The 12,636-nt window shown below is 42.4% G+C and overlaps 1 protein-coding gene across 1 annotated transcript in view; it reads left to right on the top strand.

Annotated features, from left to right (window-relative positions):
- The first annotated feature begins 6,107 nt into the window (after window positions 1–6,107).
- Window positions 6,108–12,636, top strand: part of PTPN2 (protein tyrosine phosphatase non-receptor type 2) — an 81,947-nt gene continuing 75,418 nt past the window's right edge. The window contains 1 exon segment of the mRNA XM_047697034.1: window positions 6,108–6,233. Within this exon segment, the coding sequence (XP_047552990.1) occupies window positions 6,165–6,233 (69 nt within the window). The 5' untranslated portion in view covers window positions 6,108–6,164.

The raw sequence follows: 12,636 nt of genomic DNA, 5'->3' as shown, positions 1-12,636 counted from the left end.
ATAAGTGACGATAAACCTCTTTAGGTTATATTGTGTGGGTGAATATTATTCATATAAGCGTTATAGAAATTATATAAAATTTCTAAAATTCTATTCTGTCCTTCTATAATAATTCTAGTTATGACCTTAAAATGTTGTATGTCATAAAAACAACCCAATTTCCTTGTCAATTACATTATAATGAACTCTCATCAGATCTTTAACATAGGCATTTTGAAGTTTTTTTGTTATTTATAGACAATTATCATTTTACCCTGATGCTTTTGCAAATGTGCTTCATCTTCAAGGAGACTGAAAGAACTTTGACTAATACAGATTTCTGGTAACTTTAAGATTATAAAACTGAACTGGGTAAGAATTTCTAGCATTGGGGCACCTGGGTGGCTCAGGCGGTAGGCATTTGCCTTGGGCTCAGGTCATGATCCCAGGGTCCTGGGATGGAGCCCTGCATGGGGCTTTCAGCTGGGCAGCAAACCTGCTTCTCCCTCTCTCACTCCCCCTGCTTGTGTTCCCTCTCTCGCTGTGTCTCCCTCTGCCAAATAAACAAATAAAAATCTAGAAAAAAAGGAGACAAAAAAAAAAAAGAACTGTATTTGTTTAAAAAAAAAAAAAGAATTTCCAGCATTAACAGAGAAAAAAAAAAAACTGGACTCAAGCAAAACAAGAATTAATTACATGGGATTACATGAACCAAGTAGGATAATTACAATTATTTATGAGTTTGTATTTAAAATATTGCTGATTCTTGGGGCACCTGCCTGGCTCAGTGGATAGAACATGTGACTCTTGATCTCAGGGTTGTGAGTTCCAGCCTTACACTGGGTGTAGCAATTACTTAAACAAACCAACAAACAAACTTTAAGAAAAAAGAAAATATTGCTGATTTCAAAGTTTGTACTTTCTATATATAAGAAAATCTTTCCTCTCAAGCTAACTATGACTTGCAGAAATTTGGTAAATTATCCTCTTATAAGTAGGGTTAAAATATTTATGTTTTTCTCCCTACTGGATCCCTCCAGCATTCAGAAACTCTTAGTGAGTATTCTTATTTTCATGGCAATATGGTTATTGACATAAGTTCATTAAGAATCAGTTCTCCAGGGGCACCTGGGTGGCTCAGTGGGTTAAAGCCACTGCCTTCGGCTCAGGTCATGATCTCAGAGTCCTGGGATCGAGCCCCGCATCGGGCTCTCTGCTCAGCAGGGAGCCTGCTTCCTCCTCTCTCTCTCTGCCTGCCTCTCTGCCTACTTGTGTTCTCTGTCAAATAAATAAATAAAATCTTTAAAAAAAAAAAAAGAATCAGTTCTCCTTTTAACAGGACACAATTGGAAACTTTTGTTATAATACTAAGCTTTAACTAAATGTTATATTTGAGAGATATATAAACAAATTAAGATACAATCAGATAGCTTTAAGGAACTAAAGTTGACTCTATGGAGCCAATAAAGCCCATTGGAAAAATCAGCCTGGTACCTTGCTTATAGGGTTCCCAGCAGCAGGTAAGAAAGGGCTTCCTGGGCAGGCACAGGAACCTCAGGATATTTTGGGGATCTTGAGAAAAGAGGAATTCACCCAAATCTGTAGGTATTGAAGGCAAAGTCTGATGGTGAGTGCTTGGTGTGGCTTCTTAGCCTCAAGAGGCTTTTAAAAATTGAATCTTAGGTTCCTTATGAAAAGTTTCAGCTAAGCAGCTTATATGGTCAATCACTACCTTGATGTACATATATAAATAATCAAGCCAACTTTACTGAAATAAGATTTAGTTTGCAGATGAGTCTTGCTATGGTTATCTTTGATAAAAATGAGCAAAACTGTAGAGGAAAAATTATGTTTTAGCAATATACCTTTTTGGGTACAAAATTCTAGTGCTATTAATTGTCTTTGAGATTTTGTTTTCTCATAAACTGGACTAGATCCTGCATTCTTCTAATTTACTCTAAAATTCATCTGTAACTCCTCAAACTAACATTTCCAATTTTCTCCCACCCTTTTGACTTGGAATCATTGAGAACTAAAACTGTCTTTTTCCTGAAGCCATGCAAACTAATGCTGGACAACTTGATAAAAACTTCAGAGAAATCACCATAACCATTCATGTATAGACAATTTTCATGCCTGCTGCTATGCAGGCCATTAAGAAAGACCACCAGAGACATTCAAACTGCAAATCAAGAAAATGAATCGGATTGTTATTATCTGCCCTCACTCTATCCAAAGATGCTTCAAGCTGGACATCTAGAAATCTTGACCATCAGTCTTCAGAATTCAGAAACTGGGATTCTAATCTGCTCCAATTTTAATCTTCATATCCCCGCCCATAGAAATGCCTCCTATTATTTGATTATTTGCACCACAGGCTTAACTTTGGGAGCCCACCGGCATCACCGTCTCCTGAAATGAGACACAACTGTTTAACTGCACTAGCCAACTCTCAGGCCTGAGACCCTGGTTCATTGAGCTGGAGCTTAACTTGTAGACTGTGAAACTTCTTGGGGAAGTTTCAAATGTGTGAGGAAAGGGGTTCAGAATAAATCCCCCAGATATGCTACTTTGACATGGGTCCGGACTATTTTCAGCTGAAGGCACTCAAGACCCAGCAGATTCAAGAAAAACTTTACCTCTCCTTGAACTACCTTAAAGAATTTAGATAGAAGGCTTGGCTCAGAAAGAGAGCTTTTACCAAGGATAACATTTTTCCTGTGTGGCAGAATAAATATCTAATTACCAAATATCTGCTCTTCTTACTGTCCAGTGACTCACCCTCCTCCTCTTTGAAGCCCTAGACCCCTATCCTATTCCTTAGCTCAAGACGGCATATGAGCCTCAATCACCAGGTTCATCCTTGAGTATGTCTTATGGGCTCCCATATGTATATAATTAACTTTGTTTTTCTCTTGTTAATGTTTTATGTTAATTTGATGATTAGAAACAGCCAAAGAATCCAGAAGGATTGAAGGAAAACTTTTTCTTTCCGACCCATCTCAGGAGATACCGTGCCTTTAGTACAAATAATCAGTTTCATTGACAGAACTTCAGAAATCGGGACCATTGTGGGGTATTTCTAGAGGAGGTTTCATGTGTTTGTAAATTACACTATGTAAAGAGAAAGGGTGCTTTGTTGCTTAATTTTCTGTTACTACAATTTCTTCTACCTCCCACAGCTTACTGTCTTTACTGGTAAAAATTTTCACTATGTATATAAGGACTTTTTTTTTTTTTCATCCATGAATTTTAATCCTTTCAGACAGCTCTGTCTCATAGAACTTTGATGATAATGTTTGCTCTGTGATACATTAGCCACTAGCTACATATGGCTATTGAGCCTTTGAAATGTGGCTAGTACAACTGAGGAACTGAACTGAGGAATTTACTTCATGACACTTGTTGAAAATGATGACTTAGGAAGACTTTATTCACAGTGAGGGGGATCTATTGTAATAGGACCAGGGGCCACTGCAATGAGTTTTGCAGTGGTCAAGAGATTGAACTCAACTTTTTTTTCCTTCTTTTTATTTAAATTCTAGTTAATATATAGTGTAATATTGGTTCCAGGAGAATTTAGTGATTCATTACTTACATATATATAGCACCCAGTGCTCATAACAAGGGCCCTCCTTAATACCTATCACCCATTTAGCCTATCCCCCACCCACCTCTCTCCATCAACCCTGTTTGTTCTCTGTCGTTAAGAGTCTCTTATGGGTTCCCTCCCCTTTTCTTTTTCCCTTCCCACGACATCATCTGTTTTGTTTCCTAAATTCCACATATGCGTGAAATCATATTTGTCTTTCTCTGACTTACTTCACTTAGCATAACACACTCTAGCTCTATCCATGTTGCTGCAAATGGCAAGATTTCATTCTTTTTGATGGCTGAGTAATATTCCACTGCATATGTAACTATATATATATATTTCACATCTTCTTTAACCATTCATCACTTAGATTGAGGTCAATTTTGAATACAGACAGGGCTAATGGGAATTTATAGCCAGGGTGCAAGATGAAGGGTCAGTGGATAGAAAATTACTAAGAGGTATTACAAAACAAAATTCAATTGAGTAAACTTCAAAGATAATATTGGATTTATTCAATGATTCATGATCTGGGCATCATCAAATCTAGCAGATATAAATGATCTGAGGAGCTGTACAAATTGAAAGACTTACAGGCAAAAGGGGGCAGGAACAAGTTACTTATACTAGGCAAAAAGGAGATTGGTTATTGCAAGATTACTTTCCTTCAGAGGATGGTAGGGATCTATCAACAGATTACCGAACTAGGGCTGATCAGGTGTCTCCTAATTGACTCATTTAAGATCCCATTTCTGGGAGAGTTGAAACAGTAATTAATTGCAGGTCTGGTAACAGGGGGCTTAGCAAGCAACTCCATTTTAGGAGTGTTGTCTTGTTTTTAACACAAAAAACATCAGGGGCATTCTGACTAAACTGATCTAATAGGATTCTTGCTGTAGGCAGGCCAGGGTGATCAGATAGCACCTGGGGGATAGTGGAAGATGAGGAACCTGATTAAGTATTGAAGGTGATCAGATATTGAGAATGGTGGATTCTGGATAAACTGACTTAGTAAGATTCTTGCTAAAATTAGACAATGCAGAGAAATAGGGAAGTCCAAAAATTAATGCCTAATTGAAAAAGTGCTCAGAGGAACCTGAGTAGAATTTGTTCAAGGAGTGAATCTTTGTCAATTCTTCTAATTTCAATTAAAATTTAAACATCCAGGTACCTGGGTGGCTCAGTCAGCTAAACCTCTGACTCTGGATTTCGGCTCAGGTCATGATCTCAGGGTCTTGGGATCAAGCCCCTAGTTGGACTCTGTGCTGAGCAGGGTTTTCTGGAAATTCCTCCCCCCCCCCCGCCCCCAATAAATAGGGGCCTTTGCCTTCAGCTCAGGTCATGATCCCAGGCTCCCGGGTATACAGCCCACATTGGGCTCCCTGCTCAGCAGGGACTCTCTTTCTCCCTCTGCCGCTCCCCCTACTCACACTGTCTCTCTCTCAAATGAATAAATAAGGTCTTTGGAAAAAATAATAAATGAATATCTAAAAAGAAAAAAATTAAATGTCAATATTGGTTAGCACCGCTAAAATTTTTCTAACCCTTCTCATTTTTGTTTTTTAAGATTTTATTTATTTGACAAAGATTACAAGTAGGCAGAGAGGCAGTCAGAGAGAGGAGGAAGCAGGCTCCCTGCTGAGCAGAGAGCCCGATATGAGGCTCGATCCCAGGACCCTGGGATCATGACCTGAACCGAAGGCAGAGGCTTTAACCCACTGAGCCACCCAGGCACCCCACCCTTCTCATTTCTTAGGAAGATGACATAATAAGATACTATAAGCATATGGTTTACCAACAATGAGTTCTCTTAGTCTGAAGAGGGATGATTTACATACCCAGCATGTTTGTGCTGTAAAAGATTATTTGTTCTTTTAGGTAACATTAATTTTTAAGTTGTGTGACATTTACTTAACAGCATGTATTCTCCGAAACTCCAAGAGAGGCTGCCTCTCCTTTTGCTATAGTGGCTTATTTGGCACAAAACCCTCAGGCATACACGAGCTGGCATCAGGTCTGGTTTATACTCTCCGAGGGAGCTGAGAAATTTGTTTCAAAATTGGACACAGGTCTCTAAACTGACCTAGATGACGTGTAAAATAAAACGAAAATACTGCATTTAAAAAAACTAAGACTAAAGAGAAAAAGAGAAATGGGACAGCAAGAAGGAAAGTCTTCCCAAGGGACTTTCTTGGTCCGTTCCATTTCTGGGAAACTCAAGGTACTGTACCTCCTCCCCAGGGCGAGTCCACTCAAGTCCAAGGAGCCGACCGCCCAGTGTCCCACTTCCCCCAACTGCAGCCTCTGGGTGGTCCCCTTGGCCCCGCCCTCTCCCCCACCTGGGCGCCCTCTGGAGCACGCCTCCTCCAAACGTCCCGCCCCGCCGCCGTCCGACTTCAGGCGCCGCGAATCGGCGCGCTGACGTCCGACGCTCCAGGTACTTTCCCCGCGGCCGGCCGGGCCCGGCGTGGGGGCGGGGCAGGGCGCGGAGCGCGCATGCGCCGCAGCGCCAGCGCTCTCCCCGGATCGTGCGGGGCCTGAGCCTCTCCGCCGGCGCAGGCTCCGCTCGCGCCAGCTCGCTCCCGCCGCCATGTCTGCCACCGTCGAGCGGGAGTTTGAGGAGTTGGATGCTCAGAATCGCTGGCAGCAGCTGTATTTGGTGAGTCGCGGGCTCGCGCAGTAGCCACAGTCCTCACCGAGGACCCGGGCTCGCGCCCGCCGGCTCCCTCCCGCCTCCCCCGCCTCCTGCTCGGGGCGGAAGTGGCGGCGCTCGGGCCGCGTCAGGGGCGCGCCTGCGCCGACCGGGTCTCTGGGCCCTTCTGAAAAAAGACTTCGGGCGGGCGGGGGTGCTCCTCTGGAGCGCAAGCGGAGTTAGTTCTGGAAGGCGGCTCCACAGCGGCGCCTGGTGGCGGGCGAGGACGTACTCCGCCATCCTGGGGGGACCTGGGAGGTCGGGAGGTGGGGGGTACCCGGGAGACCCGCGGGCGGTCTGAGAGTCCGCGGGGGGCCGAGAGAAGGGAAGTGAGGCCTCAGGGGACGCGGGCGGGCGGCGGAGAGCCGGCTGCAGGCTTGTGGGAGTTCGCAAGCCCTGGTGGCTGACTCTGCCCGCGGATACCTTTTTTGTTGGCCAGGTGTTCTGTGGCTGAGCGGAGGCCGGCCGCGGCACCCATATCCGAAGGCGCAGCCGGCTCTGGCCTTGGTGTTCTTGGGTGGCTTTGGGGCCTCTCGAAATGGCAGTGCCTAAACCGTGGGGACGGTGGAAGCTCCCGGCGAATCAGCAGTCTTAATGTTTTCAGAGAGCCCAGAGTCTCAGCGCGTGGGTCGTCCTCCACAAACAGCTTCCAGGAACGAGAATATCTGGCTTTGGTTGTGTTAGTTAAAAGAAAGAAAAAGGGTGTTCTCTTTTAAATCTTCTTTACCGAGGAATACTTTACAGTAAGAGAGACAGATTTTATGTGTGGAGTTAAGCGAGTTTTCTAAATGTGTACACCTGTGTAGGCACCAACCAGGTCAAAATAATGAACCTTTTCATTACCCCGAAGGTGCCGTCATGCCCCTTCTTCCATCCCATAGACCAGACCACCGCTGTTCTGATTTCTTACTGCTGTGCAATAATCTTGCCTTTTCTCGAACTCAGTATGAGTGGAATCCCGAGTGTAGTTAGATTCTTTTGTAACTAGTTTCTTCGCATCAGCTAGAGAACCTTTGAATTCATACAGAACTGTATCTCTTTGAAAATGATTTAGTTGTCTGTACTGCTTAATTATTAGCATGTTATTCCCAAGATTAAATTGAGTGGTTGGTGAGTTAAATGTTGCTTCGGCTGTTCGGTTCACTATGCAGAAAAAGGAAGAAAAAAAAAAAAAGGTTTTTCCTGTAAATCTGGATGATTCTGGGTTTCTCCCCCATTTAAATTCATTTAGTTCAAGGACAGTAAAAATTGCTTCTTTGTCATTATGATCAGAATGTAACTTTTTTTTCTTGAACACATTAGCAGGAAGTGTAATAAATACCCTGATTCACTTGAGTACAGAGTATATTAGAACAGAGTACTAACTTTTGAGAACGTTGGTAATGGCTTTACTAATTATAGAAAATTTTAAATGCAAATTCTGGTAGGAATCTTTATGTGAGAGCCTGCCGACTTCTCCTGTTACATTTGTTTAAATACAAGCTACTGTCTCCAAGTTGCTACTGATAAATCAAAATACAGATTTGGGAAGAGAAAGGTGAATGCTACAGCTTAATTCAGCTTAACATTTTGGTTAAGCAGTTTGATTTTGGGGTGGTGGGGATAGCATTAATATATTTGAAAATTTAATGAAAACTGTAATTCCCTCTCACCACAAAAATGGACTTTTCTTATATCCACTGAAAATGTCACATTAAATTTCAAGGAATTCAGGAAACCCTTCCATGAACTGGTTGGTGCCAAGGAATCCTTTAGTGGTTTAGTCAATGCTTTTATTATTTTTTTCATAACAGAAGAAGAAGAGCATTCATTTGGTCAGTAGAAATCACGTAAAACATACTGGTGTTATGAGAATAGTGGGTCACAAACCAAGAAAGTTAGTAATGGAAAGCAAGTGTAGAAAAAGGTTTTCCTTTGACTCTAGAATGTACATTCAGCCTTACTACAAATATGTACTGAGCACCAGTGGTGTACCAGTCTTGCTCTGGGCCATTGAGATTCGGCAAAGAATGAAGCAAAGTTTCTTCTCTTGGGGAGCTCACAATTCTAGGATTTGTTCTTTTGATGGCCTCATCACAATTTGCTATTTTCGTTCATCCACTCCTAACACATCTATTATGTATCAGTGTTAGACTGAGTCCCACCTCTCAAGGATCTAGCCCACTGGGAGTAGTAAATGGGTAAGAAGATGAAAACAAAAGTAAGAAATGCAAAAGCTAGTTTTAAGCACAGGGTGTTGTCTAATCACCCAAAAGGGTGCACCTGGAAATTCTGGTAGTGATTCCGCAGGAGGTGTGGCCTTACCTAAGTCTTGAAGGACAAGTTGGCTAGGTGAAGAGAATAAGGGAAGAAGAATTAGTGTTCCAGAGAAGGAAGGAATGTGTGCAGAGGTACAGAGCGTAGAACAAGAGGACTACCAAGAAATTAGCCTCGTGAGGAGTATGGAATGAAGTTGAGGTGCTGGAGGGATAAGGCTGGAGAGTAAGACAGAGGCTATTAGGTGCCTGTAGATCAGACTATGGAATTGGAGCTAGTTGATAGGACTCATTGAGGAATTTTAAGCCTGGAAGTACCAGGCAAGATCATACTATATATTTTAAAAATTTTTTATTTTATTATTTCTTAAAGGTTTTAATTATTTTTTGTCAGAGAGCGTGCGAGTGAGCGAGAGCACAAGCAGGGGGAGCATCAGGCAGAGAGAGAAGCAGGCTTCCCGCTGAGCAAGGAGCCCAGTGTGGGACTCAGTCCCAGGACCCTGGGATCATGACCTGAGCTAAATGCAGATGCTTAACCGACTGAGCCACCCAGGCATCCCTTTACTATATTTACTTTTTAGTAAGATTGTTCTTTTTTTTTTTTTTTTTAAGATTTTTTTTTTTTTTAAGATTTTTTTTTTTTTTTTTTTTTTTGACAGATAGATCACAAGCAGGCAGAGAGGCAGGCAGAGAGAGAGGAGGAAGCAGGCTCCCTGCTGAGCAGAGAGCCCGATGCGGGGCTCGATCCCAGGACTCTGAGATCATGACCTGAGCCGAAGGCAGTGGCTTAACCCACTGAGCCACCCAGGCACCCCTAGTAAGATTGTTCTACTGGTGTGAATGATGGGGCTCTCTGTAGGCAGGTAGTACAGGGAAGTATTCTGTTGGAATAAACCAGAAGAGAAGTGTTGACCTCCTGAACTAAGGCAGTGGCAGGAGGAATGAAGGGGAGATACTGATTTGAAGTGGTAAGGGGATAAGATGTGTTTGGTTTTGAAACTGTTCAGTTTGAGATGCCTGTAAGACGTCAAAATGGAAATAGTTTAATATATAAATACAGACTTCAGGGAGGTCTGAGCTGTAAATAGGATTTTGGAAATCATGAGCACATAGGTGGTATTTGTGGATGAGGTCATCTAGGGGAAATATGGAGGGTTTGGAAATGCTGAAGGCCAACAACAATTAAGGGTGTAGGTAAAGAAAGAAGCTTGCAGAAAAGACTAGAGAGGAATAATCATGGAAGTGGGAGAAAATTGATTGTGGGTGTGAAAGGAGTTGATGGTGAGGAGGGCCACACGCAGCAGATGGGAAAATAAAGTCAAAACTGAAAGGGCCCATTGACTTAAGGGGTGGATGTCCACACCCTTATTTTTTATTATTTGGTGTTGTTTTGTTTTGTGTGAGTTGTTTTTGTTTTGCTTTGTTTTTAGAGGTGGGAGAAAGAGAGGGTGGGAGGGAGAGGGGGATAGAGAGAGAATCTTAAGCAGGCTCCATGCCCACCCTGTGTGAGCCCAGTGTGTGAGGCTTGATCTCACAACCCTGAAATCTTGACCTGAACCAAGATCAGGAGTTGATGCCTAACCCACCTGAGCTACCCAGGTACCCTCAGATACCTTTAAAGATAACAATTTCAGTGGAGTACGAAAGATGCTGAGCATGGAGAAGAGAAGGTGGGAAGAAGTACAACCACGTAAATGGAGACTACCATTTAGCTACCTACCATTTACATTTACCATGTAAATGGTAGGTAGCTAAAGTGACACACAGTTATGTCCCTTCTTACTGAAAACCTTCAGTGGTTTTTTTCACTGCTCATAATGCAAAATTCAGATCCTTCTGTGGCTCACAAGACCACATGGTCTTCCTCCCCATATGACTTTCTTCCCTCTTCTTTGGGCTCTATTCCTTGAAATGTATGTGTCTGTTCTTCCCTGAGGGTCTTCATAATTGTAGCTCTCTTTGCTTTAGCACAACTTCTCCCCCTATTTTCCCCATTAACTACCTCCTACTCATTCCTGAAGTCTCACTTCCTTAGTGAGGGGCCTTCCTGCCCCTCCCCTGCAGGATATGATCCCCTGTTACATACTCCATAGTGTTCCACGACTTCCCCTTTCATAGCATTGCATTGGTTGTAATGTGCAGCAAATTATTTAGAGAACACAAATTTGCATTAAGCAAACCACTATTTGAGTAGGGGAAAAGTGCTTAAGTGAGCTCTCTGCTTTGTCTGTCACAAGACTGGGTGATATCTGTGAATTTTTTTGGCCATGCTAATTGGATTAGGAAAAGAAAGGCTTTGCTCTTGGGCAAAAGCTAGATATAACTAGAAGTTGGACTTGCTTAGTGGTGTGAGAACTTTTGCTTTACACCTTATTGAAAGTCTTGCATGAAAGGAAAAAATGAATTGATTATTTTGAGTGTGAAACTCTTTGGCCCCTTACTCCGTTTTACCCAGTTTTGAACAGTTGCTTTTATAACATAGCTTTTGGTAATAGGAGGTTTCTTAGGAATGAGTTACGGGGTCAGAGCAGAACAGACTATAAATTTCTCTTCTGCATTGTCTCATTAGAACTTCAGGCAGTGCCAGTGCCTTGCACAACATGGGGCACTTAGTAGGTGCATGATAAATCTTTGTTGAATAATGACCTCTTATCAGAGAACCCTGACTTGATGTGTTTTGGGAGAGGGGGAGGATAAGCCTAAAGAGAGAGGTTAGAAGTTGAAGAAATAGAAGGGATTACTGTTGGTGCCAGAAACCTTGAAAAGCAGGTGCTGATGGGAGCAAGAGCACATAGATGGAAGAACTGGCCTTGAAAGAGCACAACTGGCAGAAGTGAGATTGCTGGAAAAGTCTAATTTGGTTTGACTGACAAACTAATGAAACATTAATGTAGACTCAGGTTAACTGCTTTTTGAGAAATGTTCATGATTGCTTTTTTTTTTTTTTGTCTGTAGTCACTGCTGATTGCTGTCTGAATCAGGCTGGGGCATGAGAAGGGCAGAGAAAGAATGAAGTTTTATGAGCTTTCAGGGAAGGGAGTGAAACTGTACGGAAATGGCAAAAAAAAAAAAAATCATATAAGCCATGGAGTAATGTTTCTGTAAATGGTGGCTCAGAAAGAATTTGGTTGACTAATCAGAGTTTAGGAACTGTGAAACTCTTAACTGGTCATTTTTCTTTATTAGAAATTAGTAGTTCAGATAACTGCCAGAGTAAGAGTCATTTGTGAGTCAGCCAAGTTTTAGAAGTAGAGTATCAAGGGAAGTCTATTTTTCTAGTATTTATAGTGGGTAGCCACAGGTTAAACCAAAGCTTTCTTTCTTTTTTTTTTTTTTTTTAATTTTTAAAATTTATTTGACAGAGATCACAAGCAGGCAGAGAGGCAGGCGGGGGGGGGGGGGCGGGAAGCGGGCTCCCTGCCAAGCAGAGAGCCCGATGTGGGGCTCGATCCAGGGACCCCGAGATCATGACCTGAGCCGAAGGCAGAGGCTTAACCCACTGTGTCACCCAGGCGCCCCAACCAAAGCTCTCTTGTACTAAAACACTTCCTTTGCAGTGTGTATTACGCATTGTCTGCAATTGTTTAATCTTAGGATTAGGGGTTTCACATGGTTGCATGTGCTCTTCTCTATAGACTCCTTAAATTTCCTTGAAAATAGCCTGCTTTCTCATATTTGGAGTCTTTACATATGTTGGATATTTTCTATGCCTTATATATCTAGGAAACCTCTTTAAGACTAGCCTCCGGTCTCCTTAGGCAAAGTTACGGGATTCCTGAACCTCTATATTCTTTTATTGGAGTATGAATCACATAGTGTTATAACTGTCTACTTGTGTGTCAAGCTCTTTGAGGGGTACTTTGTTTTTGTTTCCCCACCATTTGCCTGTACTTCTGAGACATTCACTAAACAAAAGAATCACGCTTCCCTTTTAAAATGTTGGCCCCTTGCAGCTCCTGCCTGGCTCAGTTGGTGGAGCATGCACTTCTTCTTTTTTTTTTTTTTTTAAGATTTTATTTATTTATTTATTTGACAGAGAGAGAGAGAGAGAGAGATCACAAGTAGGTAGAGAGGCAGGTAGAGAAGGGGAAGCAGGCTCCCTGCTGAGCAGAGAG

This window comes from Lutra lutra, chromosome 12, assembly GCF_902655055.1.
Source record: "Lutra lutra chromosome 12, mLutLut1.2, whole genome shotgun sequence".
Lineage (NCBI taxonomy): Eukaryota > Metazoa > Chordata > Mammalia > Carnivora > Mustelidae > Lutra > Lutra lutra.
This window is presented reverse-complemented; position numbering and strand designations above follow the sequence as displayed.